This window comes from Psammomys obesus, unplaced genomic scaffold (genome assembly GCF_907164565.1).
Source record: "Psammomys obesus unplaced genomic scaffold, mPsaObe1.curated_primary_1811, whole genome shotgun sequence".
Classification (NCBI taxonomy): Eukaryota; Metazoa; Chordata; class Mammalia; order Rodentia; family Muridae; genus Psammomys; species Psammomys obesus.
Genome location: NW_026596073.1, coordinates 1,037,458 through 1,059,953, shown reverse-complemented (window position 1 = coordinate 1,059,953; position 22,496 = coordinate 1,037,458). Strand labels below are relative to the sequence as shown.

Here is a 22,496-nt window from a genome sequence, read left to right as displayed (position 1 = left end):
CCGCTGCTTAGCCCATGTGTGCTGGAGTTTTAGGATTATTCGGATTTTATTCTCAAAGCCATATCACCAGCCTGTTGTTTTAATTGGTGTGTACATGTGAAGAAATTCACCTATGAGTAATGATTAAACAAAAATTAAGGGTTTTTCAGTTTTGGTTCGGGTGTAATACACACTTTATCTTCTTTTTGTTGAATACAGTGAAAAACCTAGAATTTTATATTTCAGGCCTAGATAGTAAGATTCCTGACAGATGAAGGCAACCAACTAAGAATTCAAGGGCATAAGAAGTAGCCTGGAAATGAGTTCTCTGTGTCTTCTTTGTGCTTCTATAGCATAGTCTGGATGCCAGAGGAGCTGACAACCTGGAAGGATTACAGTACATATACTTAAAAATGAGCTACACCAGAACTTATCTCTTGAGAAAAAAAGTAGGAATTAGAAAGCCTATCTGTACAGAAAACATTACATGACAAGTATCCTAATCCATTTCAGCATCACAGAAAACATTGGTTCTAAGATAGTTCTCACCAGATAAAGCAGAGCAGAGTGTCTAGGGCATTTTTTGGGGGTGGGGAGGCTGACTTTAAGGAGTGAGCCAAATGGTGCTTCCTTCCCTTCTGCTGTCTGGTAAGTTTATGAGATAGGTAGAACCATTTTTCTGGTTAAGTTAAGGAGATTACATGAAGAACTGTAACATGGAAATATTCATTTTCTCACTGAGGGTGAAGAATGAAAACCTAGTTGATGGTTTAAATTTCACCCCCGCTCATCTCCCAGGTGTATCAAGAAATCCTAGTAATAACCATAAGGTAGACCTAGGATGGGGATGAGGTGTCTTCCTTTCCAAGCAAATTGTGCCAGAAGAAAACAGAATATTGAAATTTTATATTTTACTAGGCTAACGAGAGAGATAATGCTAAACCATGATGTCCAAGGTACAATCAAAACATGCTGTTATACTCAGGACCATGGAAATATCAACAGGAATGACAAAGACAATAAAATAGATATGAAACATAGATGGTATCTGTATTGAACTTATCTCACAAGGATTTTAATGCAGCCATCATTAAAAATGATTCAAGTAATTATCAACACATATGAAGTAGGTAGAAATTTATAGCCAGTTTTTTAAAGAAAAAAAAGATAATTAAGTAGAATTTTGGAACTTAAAAATATTAAAAATATCTTAAAAAAAGCTGCTGAATGGTCTGAATACAGCAGAGCTGAATGGAGATGGTAAAGAAATTAATCGCTGAGCTGGAGACCATGAAAACAGCATTATTTATGAGTGATAAATAAACCTGCTGTCACAATATTGACACCCGTCTATATCTCTCAATGTTTTTATTTCGAATATGGCTTTCCTAACTAAATGCCTTTGGGGTCCTAGGTTTCTTTCTTTCTTTTTTTTTTTTTTAAAGAATAGTATATACCATGCATGTCTCTCTGCTTCTGAGATACCTCACTCAGGGTGATCTTTCCTTGTTCCAGCCATTCGCCTTCACATTTCATGATTTCCTTGTTTTGAATAGCTTAGTGGTATTCTGTCATGTAAATGTACCACAATTTCTGTATCCATTCTTTACTTGAGGGCCATCCAGGTTGTTTCCAGAATCTGGTTATTAGCTACTATGAACATAGTTGAACAAACAACAAGGAGGACCCCAGGGGAGATGCTTAATTTTCATTCAGAAGGGAAAACAGGATAGACACCAGAAGCAGTAAAAGAGAGGATAGAGGACTGGATCCTACCCAAAAGGTCCTCTAAGAGATTCCAACCAGCAGGGAGTTGAAGCAGATGCAGAGATTCACAGCCGAACTTTGGACATAGCATAGGGAGTCTTTTTTTTTTAATTGAATAATGTCTTTTTAAAAATTTTAAAAAAGATAGCATCTTCAACAAATGGTGCTGATCTAACTGGATGTCTACATGTAAAAAAATGAAAATAGATCCATACTTATCACCCTGCACAAAACTGAAGTCCAAGTGGATCAAAGACCTCAACATAAAACCAGACACATTAAATTGGCTAGAAAAAAAGTGGGGAATACCCTAGAACTCATTGGTACAGGAGAGAACTTCCTGAACAGAACACCAACAGCACAGGCTCTGAGAGCAACAATCAATAAATGGGACCTCCTGAAACTGAAAAGCTTCTGTAAAGCAAAGGATACTGTCATCAAAACAAAGCGACTGCCTACAGATTGGGAAAGAATCTTCACCAACCCTTTATCTGACAGAGGACTCATATCCAGTATATATAAAGAACTAAAGAAGCTGAAAAGCAGCAAAACAAGTAATCCACTTCAAAAATGGGGAACAGAGCTAAACAGAGAATTCTCTGTAGAGGAATATCAAATGGCAGAGAAGCACTTAAAGAAATGCTCAACCTCATTAGCTATTAGGGAAATGTAAATCAAAACAACCCTGAGATTTCACCTTACACCCATCAGAATGGCCAAGATGAAAAACTCAAGTGACAACACATGCTGGAGAGGTTGTAGAGAAAGGGGAACCCTCCTCCACTGCTGGTGGGAATGTAAACTTGTACAACCACTCTGGAAATCAATCTGGCGCTTTCTCAGACAACTAGGAATAGCGCTTCCTCAAGATCCAGCCATGTTTGTAGCTGCTTTATTTGTAATAACCAGAAGCTGATAACAGCCCAGATGCCCCTCTACTGAAGAATGGATGCAGAAACTGTGGTACATCTATACAATGGAGTATTACTCAGCAATGAAAAATAAGGAAATCATGAAATTTGCAGGTAAATGGTGGAACCTAGAGAGGATCATCCTGAGTGAGTTGTCCCAGAAGCAAAAAGACACACAAGGTATGTACTCACTCATATAAACATACAACATAGGATAAACCCACTAAAATCGGTACATCTAAACAAAGTAAGCAAAAGAGAGGACCCTAACTAAAATGCTCAATCCCCATCCTGAAAGGCAAAGAGGATGGACATCAGAAGAAGAAGAAAACAGGAAACAACCTAGGAACCTGCTACAGAGGGCCTCTGAAAGCCAGAAGAAGAAAACAGGAAACAACCTAGGAACTTGCCACAGAGGGCATCTGAAAGCCTCTGCCCTGCAGACTATCAAAACAGATGCTGAGCCTGATGGCCAACTGGTGGGCAGAGTAAATGGTATTTTATGTAAGAAGTGGGAAATAGCAAGAGCTGGAGAGGACAGGAACTCCACAAGGAGAGCAACAGAACAAGAAAATTTGAACACAGGGAACTTCCCAAAGACTCATACTCCAACCAAGGACTATTCATGGAGATAACCTAGAACCCCTGCACAGATGTAGCCCATGGCAGTTTAGTGTCCAAGTGGCTTACATAGTGATGGGAAGAGGGACTGCCTCTGACATAAACTGATTGGCCTGCTCTTTGATCGCCTCCCCCTGAGGGGGGAGCAGCCTTACCAGACCACAGAAGAAGACAATGCAGCCATTCCTCATGTGATCTGATAGACTAAGATCAGAAGGAAGGAGAGGAGGACCTCCCTATCAGTGGACGTGGGGAGGAGCATGCATGCAGAAAGGGGAGGGAGGGTGGGATCGGGAGGGGAGGAGGGAGGGGCTTATGGGGGGATACAAAATGAATAAAGTGTAATTAATAATAATAATAATAATAATAATAGAGGGAAAAAACTAGATGAAAAAAATTCTTTATTAATTACACTTTATTCACTTTGTATTCCCCCCCTGTGGTTCTCTCCCTCCTCCCATCCCAATCCCTCCCTTCCTCCACCTTCTGCTTGCATGCCCCTCCCCAAGTCCACTGATAGGGGAGGACTTCTTTTCCTTCCTTCTGATCCTAGTCAATTAGGTCTCATCAGGAGTGGCTGCATTGTCTTCTTCTGTGGCTTGGTAAGGCTGCTTCCCTCCTCAGGGGGAGGTAATTAAACAGCAGGCCAATCAGTTCATAGCATGGGGAGTCTTAAGGACGAAGGGGAAATAAAAGGACTTGATGGGGACCAGAATCACACAAGGGAACCAACAGAGCCCCCACCCCACAAAAAAAAGCAGGGCCCAGGAGGGACTTCCTAGACTGATGCATCAACAAAAGACCATACATAGAGAAAGAGAGAGGATCTAGACCCTGTGCTCAGATGTAGCCCATGGACATCTCAGCCTCCATGGGGGTTCTCTAGTAAGAGGAAAAGAGACAGTCTCTGACTTGAACTCAGTTGTCTGCTCCTTGATTACCTCTCCCTGGCAGGGCAATCTAACCAGCCCACAGAGGAAGAGGATCCAGGCCATCCTGATGGGACCTGATAGGCTAGAGTCAGACTGTAGGGTAGGAGGACTTCCCCTGTCAGTGGACTAGGGAAGAGGGATAGGGAAGAATAAGGAGGAAGGTGGGACCTGGAGGAGATGAGGGAGGGGGCTGCAACTGGGATATAAAGTGAATAAATTATAAACAAACAAACACATGCAACAGTAAATATACCTGGATCCGTAATGCTATTTTCCTTGAAGGGTCACTAATATTTTAATCATTCCTTTGTCAGCTACTCACAGAGTGCATAAAGTATCGAAGTACACAGGAGATCACTGAATCACTAGGATGAGTGGTCTTAGCTCATAGGAAGTTTCTGGTATATCAAAGAAAACATAGGTGGTAGACCACTTGTTTATATAATGTGACAACTACTATCGTAGGAATAGAAATGTGGAGCTTTGGAAATTCTTGGGGCGGATTTGTACTAAAGTAAAGTACAGACGTGGAGGTGTTTGCTGACTGAACTCTAGAAAATACCCATTTTAAATCAATACAATTTGCTTGAGTAAAGTCAGTTGAAGAAAAATAGATCAGGACGAATGAATCAGTTATTTATACAATCTAAAATCTAAATTTTATCCCAAAACTTAAGAGATAATATAAAATTGTTTTAACTGTCATGTCACATAAAACAGAGAGTACTAGCCAGTTTGAGTATGTTCTTAATTCCTGTTGTGTATCTTCCTCCTTGAATAGATCAAACTTTTCATATACAGCACCAGCACTGTTCAGTATTTCCAGAATCTGTTTGCTGAATCTACATTTTGCTTATAAGTACACAGAAGCACCTGCCGTGTACCTGCTGACATTGTGTTTGGCTAAGCAAAAAATTAGATGAATGACAATCAATAATAATCTCCATTAATAGCCTACCATTAAGAGTAGTTTGTTCTGAAAGAAAAAAAACACATGATAATCTCCCTAGATGCTGAAAAAGCATTTGACAAAATCCAACATCCATTCATGTTTAAAGTACTGGAGAGATCAGGGATACAAGGCACATATCTAAACATAGTAAAGGCGATATACAGCAAGCCTATAGCCAACATCAAACTGAATGGAGAGAAACTTAAAGCAATCCCACTGAAATCAGGGACAAGACAAGGCTGCCCACTCTCTCCATATCTCTTCAACATAGTGCTGGAAGTCCTTGCTAGAGCAATAAGACAGTCGAAGGAGATCAAGGGGATACAGATGGGAAAGGAAGAAGTCAAATTATCACTATTAGCAGATGATATGATAGTATATATGAGTGACCCCAAAAACTCTACCAGGGAACTCCTACAGCTGATAAACACGTTCAGCAAAGTGGCCGGATACAAAATTAACTCAAAAAAATCAGTAGCACTCCTGTATACAAAAGACAAAAGGGCTGAGAAAGAAATTAGAGAAACAACACCATTCACAATGGCCACAAATGACATAAAGTACCTTGGTGTAACCCTAACCAAGCAAGTCAAAGACTTGTATGAAAAGAATTTCAAGTCTCTGAAAAAAGAATTAGAGGAAGATATGAGAAGATGGAAAGATCTCCCATGCTCATGGCTTGGCAGGATTAACATAGTAAAAATGGCCATCTTACCAAAAGCAATCTACAGATTTAATGCAATTCCCATCAAATTGCCAACACAATTCTTTACAGACCTGGAAAGAAAAATTCTCAACTTCGTATGGAATAACAAGAAACCGAGAATTGCTAAAACAATCCTCTACAATAAAAGATCTTCTGGAGGTATCTCCATCCCTGATCTCAAGCTGTACTATAGAGCAACAGTTATAAAAACTGCATGGTACTGGCATAGAAACAGAATGGTGGATCAATGGAATCGAACAGAAGACCCAGAAATAAACCCACACACTTACGGACACCTGATTTTTGACAAAGATGCCAAAACCATACAATGGAAAAAAGATAGCATCTTTAACAAATGGTGCTGGTCCAACTGGATGACTACATGTAGAAAAATGAAAATAGATCCATACTTATCACCCTGCACAAAACTGAAGTCCAAGTGGATCAAAGACCTCAACATCAAACCAGACACATTAAATTGGCTAGAAAAAAAAGTGGGGAATACCCTAGAACTCATTGGTACAGGAGAAAATTTCCTGAACAGAACACCAACAGCACAGGCTCTAAGAGCAACAATCAATAACTGGGACCTCATGAAATTGAAAAGCTTCTGTAAAGCAAAGGATGTCATCAAAACAAAGCAACTGCCTACAGATTGAGAAAGAATCATCACCAACCCTTTATCTGACAGAGGACTCATATCCAATATATATAAAGAACTAAACAAGCTGAAAAGCAACAAACCAAGTAATCCACTTAAAAAATGGGGAACAGAGCTAAAGAGAGAATTCTCTGTAGAGGAATATCGAATGGCAGAGAAGCACTTAGAGAAATGCTCAACCTCATTAGCCATTAGGGAAATGCAAATCAAAACAACCCTGAGATTTCACCTTACACCCATCAGAATGGCCAAGATGAAAATCTCAAGGGACAACACATGCTGGAGAGGTTGTGGAGAAAGGGGAACCCTTCTCCACTGCTGATGGGAATGTAAACTTGTACAACCACTCTGGAAATCAATCTGGCGTTTTCTCAGACAACTAGGAATAGCGCTTCCTCAAGATCCAGCCATACCACTCCTAGGCATATACCCAAAAGAGGCGCAAGTACACAAAAAGGACATTTGCTCAACCATGTTTGTAGCAGCTTTATTTGTAATAGCCAGAAGCTGGAAACAACCCAGATGCCCCTCAACTGAAGAATGGATGCAGAAACTGTGGTACATCTATACAATGGAGTATTACTCAGCAATGAAAACTAAGGAAATCATGAAATTTGCAGGTAAATGGTGGGACCTGGAAAGGATCATCCTGAGTGAGTTGTCCCAGAAGCAAAAAGACACTCACGGTATATACTCACTCATATAAACATACAGTATAGAATAAACCCACTAAAATCTGTACATCTAAACAAACTAAGCAAAAGAGAGGACCCTAACTAAAATGTTCAATCCCCATCCTGAAAGGCAAAGAGGATGGACATCAGAAGAAAATGAAAATAGGAAACAACCTCAGAACCTGCTACAGAGGGCCTCTGAAAGCCAGAAGAAAACAGGAAACAACCTTGAAACCTGCCACAGAGGGCCTCTGAAAGCCTCTCCAGTATAGACTGTCAAAGCAGATGCTGAGCCTGATGGCCAACTGGTGGGCAGAGTGAATGGAATTTTATGTAAGAAGTGGGAAACAGTAAGAGCTGGAGGGGACGGTTACTCCACAAGCAGAGCAACAGAACAAGATAATTTGAACACAGGGAACTTCCCAGAGACTCATACTCCAACCAAGGACTATTCGTGGAGAAGATCTGGAACCCCTGCACAGGTGTAGCCCATGGCAGTTCAGTGTCCAAGTGGGTTACATAGTAATGGGAAGAGGGACTGCCTCTGACATAATCTGATTGGCCTGCTCTTTGATCACTTCCCCCTGAGGGGGGAGCAGCCTTACCAGGCCACAGTAGAGGACAATGCAGCCACTTTTGATGAGAACTGATAGACTAAGATCAGAAAGAAGAGGAGAACCTCCCCTATCAGTGGACTTGGGGAGTGGCATGCATGCAGAAAGGGGAGGGAGGGTGGGATCGGCAGGGGAGGAGGGAGGGGCTTATGGGGGATACAAAATGAATAAAGTGTAATTAATAAAAAAAAATTAAAAAAAATAGTAAACTTTGGAAATGTAAAAAAAAAAAAAAAAAAGAGTAGTTTGTTTCCCGAGTGGCACTCCGTTGGAGAAAACTAAATTTTCACTTGCAAGTGGCTATCAATTTGGAGATTGCTTCTTAGTTAGGGATTGGACGCATGTCCACTTCTCCTTTTAGCTAAGGTCCCTATCTATTGCAGTCTTATAATCACCTTCATTAGGTTGGCATAAGTTTGGGTGTGTTTTGTATTCATTTTTACTCAATTCTAGAAAGTCTTTAATTTCTTTCGTAATTTTTGTCCTGACCCATTTTTCATTCAGTAGTCTGTTGTTCAGTTCTCGTGAGTTTGTTAAGGTTTCTGTTTTTTCTGTTGTTGATATCCAGCTTTATTCAGTAGTGGTCAGATAGGATACAGGATGTTGTCTTAATTTTCTTCTATCTGTGGAGACTTGCATTGCATATTGGGTGTGTGGCTAATTTTGGAAGAAGTTCCATGACGTTCAGAGAACGTTTTGGGCCGAAATATTCTACAAATATATGTTTGGTCGAGTTGGCTTATGACATTAGTAAGCTCCAGTATTCCCTGCTTAGTTTTTTTTTTTTTTTTTTTTTTCTGCAAGACCTGTCTGTTGGTGAGAGTAGAGCACTGAAGTCTCCCACTATCATTGTGTGAGAGGCAATATGCGATTTAAGCTGTAGTAATAGTGTCCTTTTAATGAATTGGGTATCCTGATGTTTAGTGCACAGAAGAAAAGAGTCACAGTATCTTCTTGGAGTATTTTTCCTTTGAAGAGTATTTAGTGTCCTCTATCTCTTTTGAATAATTTGGTTTAATGTCAAATTTGTCAGATATTAAAATGGCTACTCAGGCTTTCTTCTTAGGTCCATTTTCTTGGGGTATATTTCCTATTCGTTTCTCCAGAGGTAATGTCTGAGGTGTTAAGGTGTGTTCCATGGATATAACAGAAAGAGAGAGCCTGTTTTCACATTCATTCTGTTAGTTTGTATCTTTTTATCTGGGTATTGAAACTATCAGTGTTGAAAGTTATCAATGAGCAGTGTTTGTTCATTCAGTTATTTTGTTGTGGTATATATTTTTTTTCTTTTTCTTTTGATTTGCTGATCTGACATTCTTCTTTTCTTATGTCTGTGGTTATGGTTAACTTTTTAAAGTTTTTTTTAGAGGTTTTTGTAGGGTATAATAATCTAGACTGGCATCTGTGGTCTGTTAGAGACTGTAGCATATCTATCCAGGACTTCTGGCTTTTACACTCTTTGTTTGAAGTCAAGTGTTATCCTAAGAAGTCTAACTTTATATGTTATTTGGTCTTTTTCCTGTGAATCTTTTAATATTCTTTGCTGTACATTCAGTGTTGATTATTATGTGCCAAGGGAACATATCCTGGTCCAGCCTATTTGGTGTTCTGTATTCTTTCTGGAACTTGATAGACACCTTCTTATTTAGACTGGGAAATTTTTCTCATGTGATTTTGTTGAAAATATTTTATTTGCCTTTTATCTGGGTTTACTCCCCTTGCTCTATTCTTGTAATTTACAAGTTTGGTCTTTTTACAGTGTCATATTTCTTGGGTAGTTTTTGCCTGGGTTTTTTTGTTTGTTTACTTTTTTCCTTTTTAAATTTAACATGTTTCTTGTTAATTTCTCTTATCTTGCCTTTAATACCTAAAATGTTCTCTTACATTTCTTGTACTCCATTTTTGTTGGAGAGCCTTGCATATTGGAATACCTAACTTTTTTCATTTCCAGTTTTTCCTCAGGTTTTTAGCTTTTTCTTACCTCTATTTCCACTTGAAAGTAATTGTTTTCTTTATTTCATTCTGATGTTTTCATTTTCATAGATTTCTTTAAGGAATTTACTCATTTCCACTTTAAGGGCCTCTATCATATTAGAAAAAGGTTATTTTGAAGTCATTGTCTGGTAATTCATCTATATTGCATTTTGTGGGGCTTACTGTGGTAGGATTTCTGGGGTATATTTTACCCTCGCTGTTGTGTTTTAACGCTGGTTGGTGTTGGTAGAAAAACTAGCTGCTGTTATCTGGTCTCGTTTTTGTTAGGTTGGCATTCCATTCCTTGGTTACTGCTGCTCTTTCTGGTTCATAGGAGATTGTATTGGCTCAGGATTGCCTGGTAGAGAATGCTTCTGAGAGGTAGGGTGACCACTGGGGTTTTGGTTAGAGTGTTTCTTGTTGTTGGAAGCTTACACTTATTAGGGGACTTCTGAGGGGGACCCCGGGAGGGGAGAAAGCATGGTGTGATAGCAGGATCCATTTAGTCCCCTGAGAATGGGGGCAGAGAGGTAGGAGAGGCCACAACTACAAGTGGGGGTTGAGTCTGGGGATTGAATTTGTCAGAGAAAAGGATGAATGAAGGTCTGAAGATCATCAACCTGCCTCATTGGCCAGTGTGGCCTGGGAAAAGCATTTATTTGCTACAAGCTACAGTGCATCTTTCATAGACTCAAGGTGGGAAGTTGCAGCCTAAAAGTGCAGAGGAGATGTATAAGAATTCTGTTTATTAGCCTGTTTCCCCTTGCTTGCTGTACCTGTTTTCTTACACCGTTGAGGTCTATCTGACCAGGGATGGTATAGTTCGCAGTGGGTTGGACATGCTAATTAACAATGAATAAAATGCCACTACAGACCTGTGCACAAGGCATCCCAATGGAAACAACCCTTCAATGAAAGTTGGCTCTTCCTAAGTGTGTAGCTGATAAATGAAGCTAAGTCTTGCAGTGTATTTCAGAGAACTGATTTTTCTAACGTTTGTCTATCTGTAACAGCTAGCAGTACTACAGCCAGACATCTACCATTTCCCTTTTCATAATCTTTAGTGCTTATGCTCCACACTTACGTGCGATTCACTTTCCCCCTGTAAAGATGTAGACTCCGCTTTCATCCTAAGCACTAAGATCCACAAAGCTGTCAGTTGAAAGTGCAACGTGTATTTTTTTTCTGTTATACATGAATATAAATCCATACTTATTAAAGTGAAAATGTTCTCTCAGTATCTTTTTAAATATGTGTTTTACCACCATCATTTCCTAGCATGGGGTGCTGTAGAAAACGCCGTCTTAAGGAAATCTCTGTCAGCTTAATATGTAGCAAAGCAGTTAAACAAAAATATATTGTGAAAAGAATCATTCATTTTTCTTTCCAATGTGTTTCAGGTTTGTGGAAGGGATGCTCAATATTTGTTACAATGCTATTGATCGGCACATTGAAAACGGCCAAGGGGATAAGATTGCAATCATCTATGACAGTCCTGTTACAAACACTAAAGCAACAATTACCTATAAGGAAGTCTTGGAGCAGGTAATGTCACCGTTTTCTCCATATTGGTTATTATACAGAAGTCAATTAGATAACATGTTTTCAATATATAGCCATGTTAAATGTATGTCTTAATGTTTTTATAACCTTTGAAATTATTACTGATTGACATGTGAACAAATTTAGATTTTTCTTAACCCCTTGATTTATATTTTTATAGTACTGAAAGGTACTCATTTTACTGGACGAGGTAGGTAAATGTTCAGAATAGTTTTAAAGGTCTGTTCCTTGCTCTCTACCCTTGTTGCCACCACTGTGATTGAAAGAGGCTGCTCCTCATTTTTATATGAGTGATGATCTCCTCTTCTGTGTCCTTCTCACCTAGCACTGCTTATATGATATCATATAATTTTTTTTTCTTTCTCATTTTACTCAGAACTTCAAGGTGGTTTTAATTTTCATTTCTCTAATTACTATGGATGTTGAACACTTTAAAATTTTTATCTTAGCCATTTCTCCTTTGGAGAACTCTTTATTGAATTTGGTAACCCATTTTTAATCAGGCCATTTGTTTTCCTGACTCTTTGTTTCTTAGTTCTTTGTATATTCTGGATATTAATCTACTGGATGTGTAGCTGGCAAAGATTCTTGCTCTGTGGGTTTCCTCTTCAGTTGATTGATTGGAGACACTGGAAGGAAAAATAGAAAGGGAAGATGTGATATAATTATATTTTAATTAAAATGTATTTTATAATACTGTCATTTGGAGAGTGAAATCCAGACTCCTGTGGTGTACAAGACATTTTAAAACCTAATCCAACATCCTTTCCAACCTTCATTTCTTAATATTCTTAACCATTCATACTACTTTTCCTCTTCTTCCTTCTCGCCTTTCCTTTTCTTCTTGTATGGACGTGTATGCACGTGAGTTTATGTGCACATGCATGTACGGAGGTCTGATGTTGATGTTGATGTCTTCCTCCATTACTCTCCACCTTATTTTAGGACTACAAATTCTCCTGCTGACTTCAAACATCACAGCTTTGGCTGGATTTGCTAGTTACTGCACTCCTAGCATCTGCCTGTCTCTTCTCTCTCAGTGTCAGGTCACAGACATAGCAAGTGCCAACATACCCAGCTTTAAATGATGATGGGGACTCAAATTCAGACTGTCGCCCTTCTGCTGCAAAATGCCCTTCTGCTGTTTATATACTGAGCAATTACTGTGAACATACTATCATCATTTCCCTCAACGTTTTATGCCTTTGAGCTCTTTGTGAATCTTCATTACTTTGTCTCACGCACTCTTTTTATGTGTTACTTATACATGTGGTTCTTAGGTGAATCAAGTTGTTGACAAATGGATTATAATATTCTTTCTGCTACCATTACAGTATACATAAAGTCCCAGAAGTAATTATAAAAGTGTTCGATTAAGGAACAGGCAACTGAGTTCATGTCAGCGACTGTCTCTTTTCCTCTTACTAGGGAACCCACATGAAGACTGAGATGTCTGTGGGCTACATCTGAGCAGGGTGTCTAGGTCCTCTGTATGCAAGAACTTAGGTTGATGTATCAGTCTCTGCAGTTCCTTTTGGGCTCTGCTTATTTATTTATTTATTTATTTATTTATTTATTTATTTATTTATTTATTTAGGCTTTGTTAGTCTCCTTGTATGGCTCCTATCTGCCCCCACCCGAGACCTTTTATATCCCTTTTCTTCCATAAGACTCCTTGTGCTCTGCTGGCTCCTTGATCACTTCACTGTGGTGAGACAACCTAGCCAGCCCACAGAGGAAGAGGATTCAGGCAGTCTTGATGGGACCTGATAAGCTAGGGTCAGACAGTAGGAGAGAAGGATCTTCCCTATCAGTGAACTAGGGAAAAGGGATAAGGGAAGAATAGGGAGGGAGGTGTGACAAGGAGAAGATGAGCGAGGAAGTTACAACTGGAATACAAAGTGAATAAATTGTTGTTAATAATAATAATATAATAAAAATAAAAGTGAGCATTTTGAATCACTGGAAAATTATTCTAGCTTTGTGAGCGTTTCGCTGTATATGATTTTTAGGGGAAATAAAATTGTAGGACATTTCTTATCTCACTATTGACATTTTGCATCAGAAAACTTTTTAAATGGGGGTCATCATCTACACTGGAATATGTTTAGGAACATACTGACCTCTACTTGCAAATTGCCAGTTGCAATCATGCCTGGGTTGTGGTGAATAAATATGAATCCAGCCATTGCAGATAATCCTGATTTGGCAAAATTTCTCAGATTGTGCCTCATTGGCTGAACAGTCTAATTGGCCAAACTTAAGTCACATGACTAGAATATCAAGAAGTGGGGAGGAAAAATTTTATCTTCTTGGTTTTATACTCTCAGTTGGGACCCTGTCTCACTCTAGACCATCAGTTCTCAACCTTCCTAATTCAACATGCTATGCTTTAATACAGTTCCTCATATTGTGTTGGCCGCCAACTATAAAATTATTTTCTTGCTACTCCATAACTGTGATTTTGGTGTTCTTACAAATTGTAATGCGAATATCTGAAATGCAGGATATCTGATATGCAGCCTTGGAGAAAAGGTCCTTTGAACACAGAGGGGCTGTGACCCAGAGGCTGAGAACCACTGCTCTAGAGCTTAAAGGAATTTCAGTCTAGTCAAAAGACATTACGTGATGAGCGACCCAAGATATGGGGAAAAATAGAACCAGAAAGGAGTGCTGAGTTTTGTGGCTTGGTGTATTTGTAGTTCAGAAAGTAGAATATCTGCTGTGTGAGGTGAAATACACACAGAGCTGACACTGGAGTCAAGCAAGGAAGGTACTCCATTACCAAATAAGTTCATAATGGATGAAAGTCACAGTGGTGACAGAAGAGCAAATAGGAACTGTTTGAAGTACCATATGCTTTAGTATAGGTTTGCATTTTCACATTTTGGAAGAGGCTTTATCTGTGATCGAAAGGGTGCTTCTCTGGTTTTGGCAAAGTGCCACAATCTCATTTTGAGAATTTGAAAGCTTAAGATAATTGTATATTTTAATTGGTGTTAGATTGTACAGAATACGATGCTTACTCATGCATTATAGAACTGTTATCTCTATTAGCATATTGAATTTGATACATATACAAACACTGGAGTCAAAGAAAAATCTGTAGGGAAATCTTAATAAGAGCAGTGTATTTTTTTTTCTGTTGCTTTCTCTTTAAATTACAAAATAGTATAAGATCATCACGTGCACATGTTTTTCTCAGAATCTTTTCTGCTAACTCATCTTATTCTCCCATATTGAGTCTGGACTCTTAGATTCTTTTGGCTTCTGTGCTAGTTTACTGGTTTCAGTTTAGCCTGACATGAAAGTAACTAAGAGGACCATTTCTCTCAGCTGCTGAGAACCTCTGATTCCCTAGGCTTTTTTCTTCAAAGAAGAACTGTTCCACAGAGAGAGGGGCATTGTTCTGTTGCTTTGATTGCCTGCTCCCAGCTTTCTGCAGTCTTTATTTTATTAAGTGACGAAGACAGAGAAAGATTTAATGAGCATTGCCATTGAGAACAGATAGAAAGAACAATCTTTGTACTAGGATTCATTTAATCTACATTGGCTCATTTTTAACTGGTGAGCTGCCATGTGGGTACTGGGAATTGAACCTGAATTCTCTGGAAACTCACTCAGTGTTCTTAACCAATGTATCATCTCTCCAGCCGACCTCCACAACCTCATTTATTTAGAAAAACAAGTTAATTTCAGGATACCATTCAAGATACCATGGACCAATTTTGCTAGGCTTTTGATGTGTTGAGGATGACACTGGTAGAAAATTTGTGGTGAAGGAAACTCTTAATGGTCTTGAGTCAGAAAAAAGGGGAGAAGCCAAAGTGCCATGAACTTCTCTGTAGTCACACACACATCAGTGTCCCAAGGAGGCTCCACCTCCTGCAGGTTTCAGTACTTCTTTCTCATCAGCACTGCTCTGGAAGCTAACCATTGATGCAACGATCTTTGACAGACACATTTCCAAACCATATTATTACCCAATGGGCTCAAGAAGAAATAGGACCTAGTAAAGCTTCCTGGTTGATATCTAGATTTAGTGTAGTTGCTTATTTTCTACTTGAAATGAGTTTTACCTTCTCCAGGTATCTGTGCTGCACATATAGGTGTTCTATTTTATCAAAGAGATCTTCCCTGACTATGTCAACTCTAAGTGTTCTTGTCCTACTGCTTAATAGTCCCCCTTTTCTTTCTTATTGTTAATATTGTGCCTTGGGTTTAATTTATATGCTCTTGAGTGCTGCTGCTACTTCTAGTCTATAAGGCTTATAAGGTCAGTGGTGTTCACTTTATCTGCAGAATGTTGTCAAGTACATAGTGAATATTTATTAAATTATGAATGAATAAATGAATGAATGTGTTACCATTTGAAATTTTAATGTTTACCATATTTACTTTAATGGAATTCTCTACTTGATCACCTTTCCTAACGTATTTTTATTTTGCTTGGTTCTCCAAGATGCATAGATTCTGTCTTGGTTCTTCAAGATTAGCAGCTGAAAACTCTGAATGACAGAAACCATGCATATGCTTATTGTATTCTTTTCACTTTAACTATTTTCAAGTTAGCAGAAAATGATATTAAATAAACCATATTAAATCAAAGGCATGTGTACTTGGATGAGCACACATATATTTATGCAGAATGTCACTAATTTAATGTTGAAATTATTTCTCTGTGTGGAGTTTAGTTTTGTTATCCCAGCAATTATACATTTTTATATTTATTCACTAAGTAAAAAGGTGGCCTTCCATGAAGGGCACCTGAGAATTTTTCATGAATAAAGGTATATGAGGGAGATTGATAAAACATAGTGTGTGTTAAAATTTCCAGATCTAATCCACCTCAAAGTGCCTATTATCTTTATTAAAGGTAATTTTTGCAATATAATTACAGCTGTAGTTGTAATTATGAAGGCTTAATAATTTAACAGAGGAAATTACTCTGAAATCACGAGCGGTGTTTCATAAAAAGTCAGCTTCCAATCCCTGCTTATGTGAATGCCCTCTTTAAAGTATAAAATCCATCTTCTCAGAAATAGGTCAGATAAAAGCAGTCTGATAATCTTCTATCATTGGCACCAATATATATTTTAAAGCAGATATCCAAAACCCAAGGCACACTGTTATATACTCATCTCTACCCCTGCTAGTGATGGTCTTGAAGAGGAAAAGGAGGCAGTATTTCATCTATTCTCTATCTCAAGTTTCCCAAATAAGTGCTAAAAGCCTCACTTTTGCTGTAGAAAACCCCACTAAAAAGCATATGTCTATAAGATAAATTATTGTTTTCATGCTTGGTAAATAGATAAGTGATGCTAATATATGCAGAAATTATAATAATTGATGTATTTTCCCTCCCAGAATGCACTGTGTTCAGCTTTATATAAAGATAATATATTCAAATAAAAATAAGTTGTTATGCATATACATTATTATATTTTTACAAATAATATTTGTATGTAACTAGATTGGGAGGCACAATTCCAAAGCTACCAGAAACCCTTCCTATTGCTTCTTCAGTTACTTTTCGCCCACCACCTATGAGTGCCACTCTGACATGTACAGAGCATTCATGAGCTATGTCTGTTTTACTGCATACAAATGAATAATGCAATATTGCCTTATGTGTATGGATTGCTCTTTTCTAACGTTCTGTTTGTGATACTCATTTCATTCCCAGAGGCTGTGGTTTGGTTATTGGGGAAGTGCCTGGGTAAGGGCTTTGCCAATTTTGGGGATGATATGCATTCATTTGTCTTGGGATACATTTAGGAATGAGGTGTTTAGTTCAGTTTTGGCTCAAGCAGAGGGTGATCTGTTGTTTCAAAGTGGTAGTAGAAATTTCTGTTCCTCTCTGCTGTAGTAGGTTATAATTTTTCAACACTGTTTACAGAAGCATGCCTATTTAAGTTTAGCCTTTTTGGTGTGTGTGTGTGCGTGTGTGCGTGTGTGTGTGTGTGTGTGTGTGTGTGTGTGTGTGTGTGTGTGTGTGTCACATTATTGTTTTAGTTAATTTTCCCCAGTAGGTGATGAAGATAAGCTTTTTTAATCCTAGACTACTAATACTTTACCATCCTCTTTTTAGTAGTCCTCACTCATAGCTTCTGCCCATTCACTTTGGGGAAGGATTGTTATTCATATTTTCAGGTTTGGGGAAGAGCCATTCCACAATTAAGAGAAAGTGTTATCAATATTTTTTATTAATTAATTAATTTCCTTTACATCCATATTGCAGCTTCCCTTCCCTACTTACCTCCCAGGTCTCCCTTTCATCTCCTCTTTCCTCCCCAACCCATCTCTCCTTCCCTTTCTCCTCAGAAAAGTGGAAGCCTCCCATGGATATCAACCAGCCTTGGCATATCAAATTGCAGTAGGACTAGACATAACTTCTACTAAGTCTAGACAAGGCAGCCCAATTAGGGAAAGAGGATCTAAAGGCAGTCTACAGAGTCAGAGACAACCCCTACTCCAGTTAGTAGGGGACCCAGGTGAAAACCAAGCTGTATATCTGTTATAGTGTAGGGGACCTAAGTATATCTCTTTGGTTGGTGGTTCAGTCTCTGTGAGACTACATGGGCCCAGGTTAGTTGATTGTGTGTGTGTGTGTGTGTGTATATATATATATATATATATATATATATATATATATATATATATATTTTTTTTTTTTTTTTATTTATTTATTTTTTTGTGGTGTCCTTGACTTCCCTGGCTCCTTCAATCTTTTCATCCCCTTTTCCACAAGATTTCTCAAGGTCAACCAAGAGTTTGGCTGTGGGTCTCTGTTTCCATCATCTGCTGGGTAAAACTTCTCAATGGACAGTTATGCTAGGCTTTCTCTTCAAGTACAGCAGAATATCGTTAATAGTGTCGGGGATTGGCTCTCTCTTATGGATCTCAAGTTAGGACACAGATTGGTAGGCCATTCCTTCAATTTCTGCCCCATGTTTAGCCCTGTGTATATTGTAGGCAGAACAAATTTTGTGTTGAGGGTTTGAAATTCTTTTTCTTTGTTGAGTCTTTGTGACTGTGGGCTAGTAGAATGAGTTTAGCAATTTTCTTTCTGTTTCTATTTTGTAGAATAGTCTGAGGAGTATTGGTATTATTTCTTTTTTGAGAGTCTGTTGGAATTCTATTCTAAAATTACCTAGCCCTGGGCTTTTGTTATTGTTGTTGGGAGACTTTTGATAACTGCTTCTCTTTTCTTAGGAAATATAGGACTGTTTAATTTGTTTACTTGATCTTGCTTTAACTTTGGTAAGTTAAATTTATTAAGAAAAGTGTCCATCTCATTTAGATTCTCCAGTTTTGTGGCGTACAGGCTTTTGAAGTAAGACCTAATAATTCTTCTTTTTTTTTTTTTTTGTATTTGCTGTTATGTCCCTATTTTCAAATTTCTGATTTTGTTAATTAGGATCATATCTATCTGTCTTTAGTTAGTTTGGCTAAGGGTTTGCCTATCTTGTTGATTTTCTCAAAGAACCAGCTCTTGGTTTTGTTGATTCTTCGTATTGTTCTCATTGTTTCTAATTTATTGGTTTCAGTTGAGTTTGATTATCTCCTGCCTTCTACTCCTCTTGGGTATGGTTGCTCTTTTTTGTTCTAGAGCTTTCAGTTGTGCTGTTCACTTGCTAGTATCAGATCTCTCCAATTTTTTTTTCCGATTTCTTTTTGAAGGCACTTAGTGCTATGAACTTTCCTTTTAGCACTGCTTTCTTTGTGTCCCATAAGTTTGAGTAAATTGTGCCTTCATTTTCTCTGAATCCTAAAGAGTTTTTAATTTCTTTTTTTTTTCTTCCTTGACGCAATGGTTGTTGAGTAGAGAGTTGTTTAGTTTCCATGAGTTAGTAGCCTTTCTGTTATTTTTGTTGTTGTTGAATTCCAGTTTTAATCCATGGTGCTCTAATTAAATACAAAGTGTTATTTCAATTTTTTTAGTATCTGTTGAGGCTTGCTTTGTGTCCAAGTATGTGATCAGTTTTTGAGAAGGCTAAATAAGGTACTGAGAAAAAAGTATATTCTTTTGTGTTTGGATGGAATGTTCTGTAGATAACTGTTAAATCCACTTATTGATAACTTTGGTTACTTTCAATATTTCTCTGTTTAATTTCTTTCTCCATGAGCTGTCTATTGGAAAGAAAGGGGTGTTACTATTAATGTGTAGGGATTGATGTGTGATTTAAGCTTTAGTAATGTTTCTTATGCAAATGTAGGCATCCATGCATTTGAGGGAGAGATGTTCAGAACTGAGACATCATCTTGATGGATTTTCCTTTGATAAGTATAAAATATCCTTCCCCATATCTGATGATTGATTTTTGTTGAAAGCCTATTTAATTAGATACTAGAATGGCTACTCCAGCTTGCTTCTTGGGTCTATTTGCTAGGAAAACCTTTTTCCGGACCTTTAATCTGAGGTAATGTCTATCTTCATTACTGAGGTGTGTTTCTTGTATGAAGCAGAATGACAGAATGGTGTGTTTCTGCATCCATTCTGTTAGCCTATGTCTTTTTATTTGGGAATTTAGCCCATTGATATTGAGAGATATAGATGACCAATGATTGTTAATTTTTGTTATTTTGCTGCTGCTGGTGGTAGTGTGTATGTGTGTGTAAAACCGTTTGTTATCTCCATGAATAGAACCCCTGCACAGATGTAGCCCATGGCAGGTCAGTGTCCAAGTGGGTTACCTAGTAATGGGAAGAGGGACTGCCTCTGACATAATCTGATTGGCCTGCTCTTTGATCACCTCCCCCTGAGTGGGGAGCAGTCTTACCAGGCCACAGAAGATGACAATGCAGCCACTCTGGATGAGATCTGATAGACTAAGATCAGAAAGGAGAGGAGAACCTCCCCTATCAGTGGACTTGGGGAGGGGCATGCATGCAGAAACGGGAGGGAGGGTGGGATTGGGAGGGGAGAAGGGAGGGGCTTATGAGGGGATACAAAATGAATAAAGTGTAATTAATAAAAAATTTAAAAAAGTTAAAAAGAAAACCTTGTTTGGTGTCAATATCTTTAATATTTTAGAAAAAAAATGAAGATCTTTCTCAACAAAAGTTCTAGAGTTTGTGTGATTTTATAAATCTGAACTGAGAAGTATTCCTCTCTGATTTTAAAGTAATTAAAGAAAAAAATACAACAAATCTATACTATGTTTATTTCCTCTAGCTACTGTTTAAAACAATTTGGAGATGACTATACTCCAGCAAAATATCTTGAAAGAGGAAGCATGAAATCCAGGGTTTAGGTCAGAAAACAGAACAAAAACCAAACAACAACAACAAAATCCCCCAAAACCCACAATGATAAACCTTTTTTTAAAAAAATACTTTACTAGTTTAAAGTGCCTGGTTTAGAACACTGCCAATTTTGGTGATGATATGTATAAATTTGAATTGGGATGCATTTACCAATGAGGTGTTTAGTTCATTTTTGGCTTAAGCAGAGGGTAATTTGTTATTGTGGATTGATCAAATCCCAAACTTTGTAATAATCATTTTATGTTTGTGAGCTTTTTATGATGTAACATTACACACACACACACACACACACACACACCACAGGCATACAATATCTTTTAACAGAAGCACTTGTAATTAATTTAAAACAAGTTATTATCAACTAAGTACTAATTTGAAGTGCTTCAAAAAATCTACAACTTAGAATCAAAAAATTATACAATTTCGGTAGATTTGGAGATTATGCAAAATGAAGAAAATACTTATAAGCCCAATTTTAATAGACAATATAATAAAAGGAAGAAACAATAGTTCAATACTTGCTAGCTTCCCATTTTCAATATTTAGAATCACCTTTTCCAAGCTAAAACTCTCCTTTATTTCTATATCAATCTGAAATAGCAGCATTACAACCAATCCCCTTCAATTTTCTCAGCTTGGATTTTGTATATGATATAATCCATGGAATCAAGATTACTGTTTAAAGCAAAAACTAAGTTCGTTGCACTTTCTGCCCCACCAATCGCTATCTCACCATGGTGAGACCCAGAGCACCTTCCTCATAATTTTCTCCAAAGGACTGATGTATTCTCTCCTTTTACTCTATTTGTTAATATCCTAATGTGATCTCTTGAATGGTGAAAGACTCCTGTCGGTAGAAGCAGTATTTTATTCATCTTCTAACCCACACAGTAGCTAGAACAAGCCTCCCACAGAGAAGGATCCTATCACACACTGATGGAGTTCAGGAATAAAACATTCAATAACGCTCATTAAAAAGTAAAGACAAATCTAGTGTGTGACTAAGAGAAATAATTATTTCTAAAAATATCACAGCCCTCCTACATTTTAGTTTCCACATGAGGATTTTTATTTTTAATGGGCTGAACATAACTTCTGTCTTAGTATGTTTCCTGACTTTGAAGATCTATACCCTACCCTATTTAAAGCTCTGCTTATGACATTTCCTTGCTGTCATCTTCAAAACCCGGAAAACTAGTTTTTATTCTTGTATTTCGTCAGTGAATGTATCCTCTTCATTGATAGTCCTTACCAAATGACTTGTCTTCAGGATGGCTAGCCTGTGACCTAGCAGCTAGTCAATTCAACAAAATCACAAGGCTCTTTTATTTATTTATTTTTTGATTCATTATTCTGGACTAAAATGATGAGATCAAATATATTTATTTATGCAAACACATATTAGTTATCTCATATTATGATACTTTGGGTGTATTATGAGTTCCAATAAAGAATTATATTGATTTTGAACACAGGGTAAACACATTATTGTTGGGAAAATATTTTATGAAGATAAAAGATAATATACTATAATGAAGGTAAAGGAAAAATCAAAGGCCAGAGAGAAACTTGGGGTGTTCCTTTAGATAGATATTTCAAAAGTAGAGGCTTGTCACTGACCAGTTAAAATATGCTCTAAGTCATGAATGAAATGTAACAAATACTATTTAAATATTTGCATGAAAATTTTATTGTACAGAAACTAAGACACAAAAATAGACCTGGCCCGTTGGGAAATCTAGAGAATCATAGAAGTTCACACTGGGAAGTCCAACTGTGTACAAACTTACAGATCAGGATCAAGGCTGTATTTTATTCCTAGTATAATGGAAAATTTCATACTGGTGAAGGACTCATTTTGTGTTCTCTGTA

General features: G+C 37.7%; 1 protein-coding gene across 1 annotated transcript in view; it reads left to right on the top strand.

The window, feature by feature from the left end:
* Acss3 (acyl-CoA synthetase short chain family member 3) overlaps window positions 1–22,496 on the top strand; it is a 179,364-nt gene that overhangs the window by 62,742 nt on the left and 94,126 nt on the right. Inside the window, exon 2 of the mRNA XM_055626191.1 lies at window positions 11,192–11,336. Within this exon, the coding sequence (XP_055482166.1) occupies window positions 11,192–11,336 (145 nt within the window). The remainder of the gene's footprint in view (window positions 1–11,191; window positions 11,337–22,496) is intronic.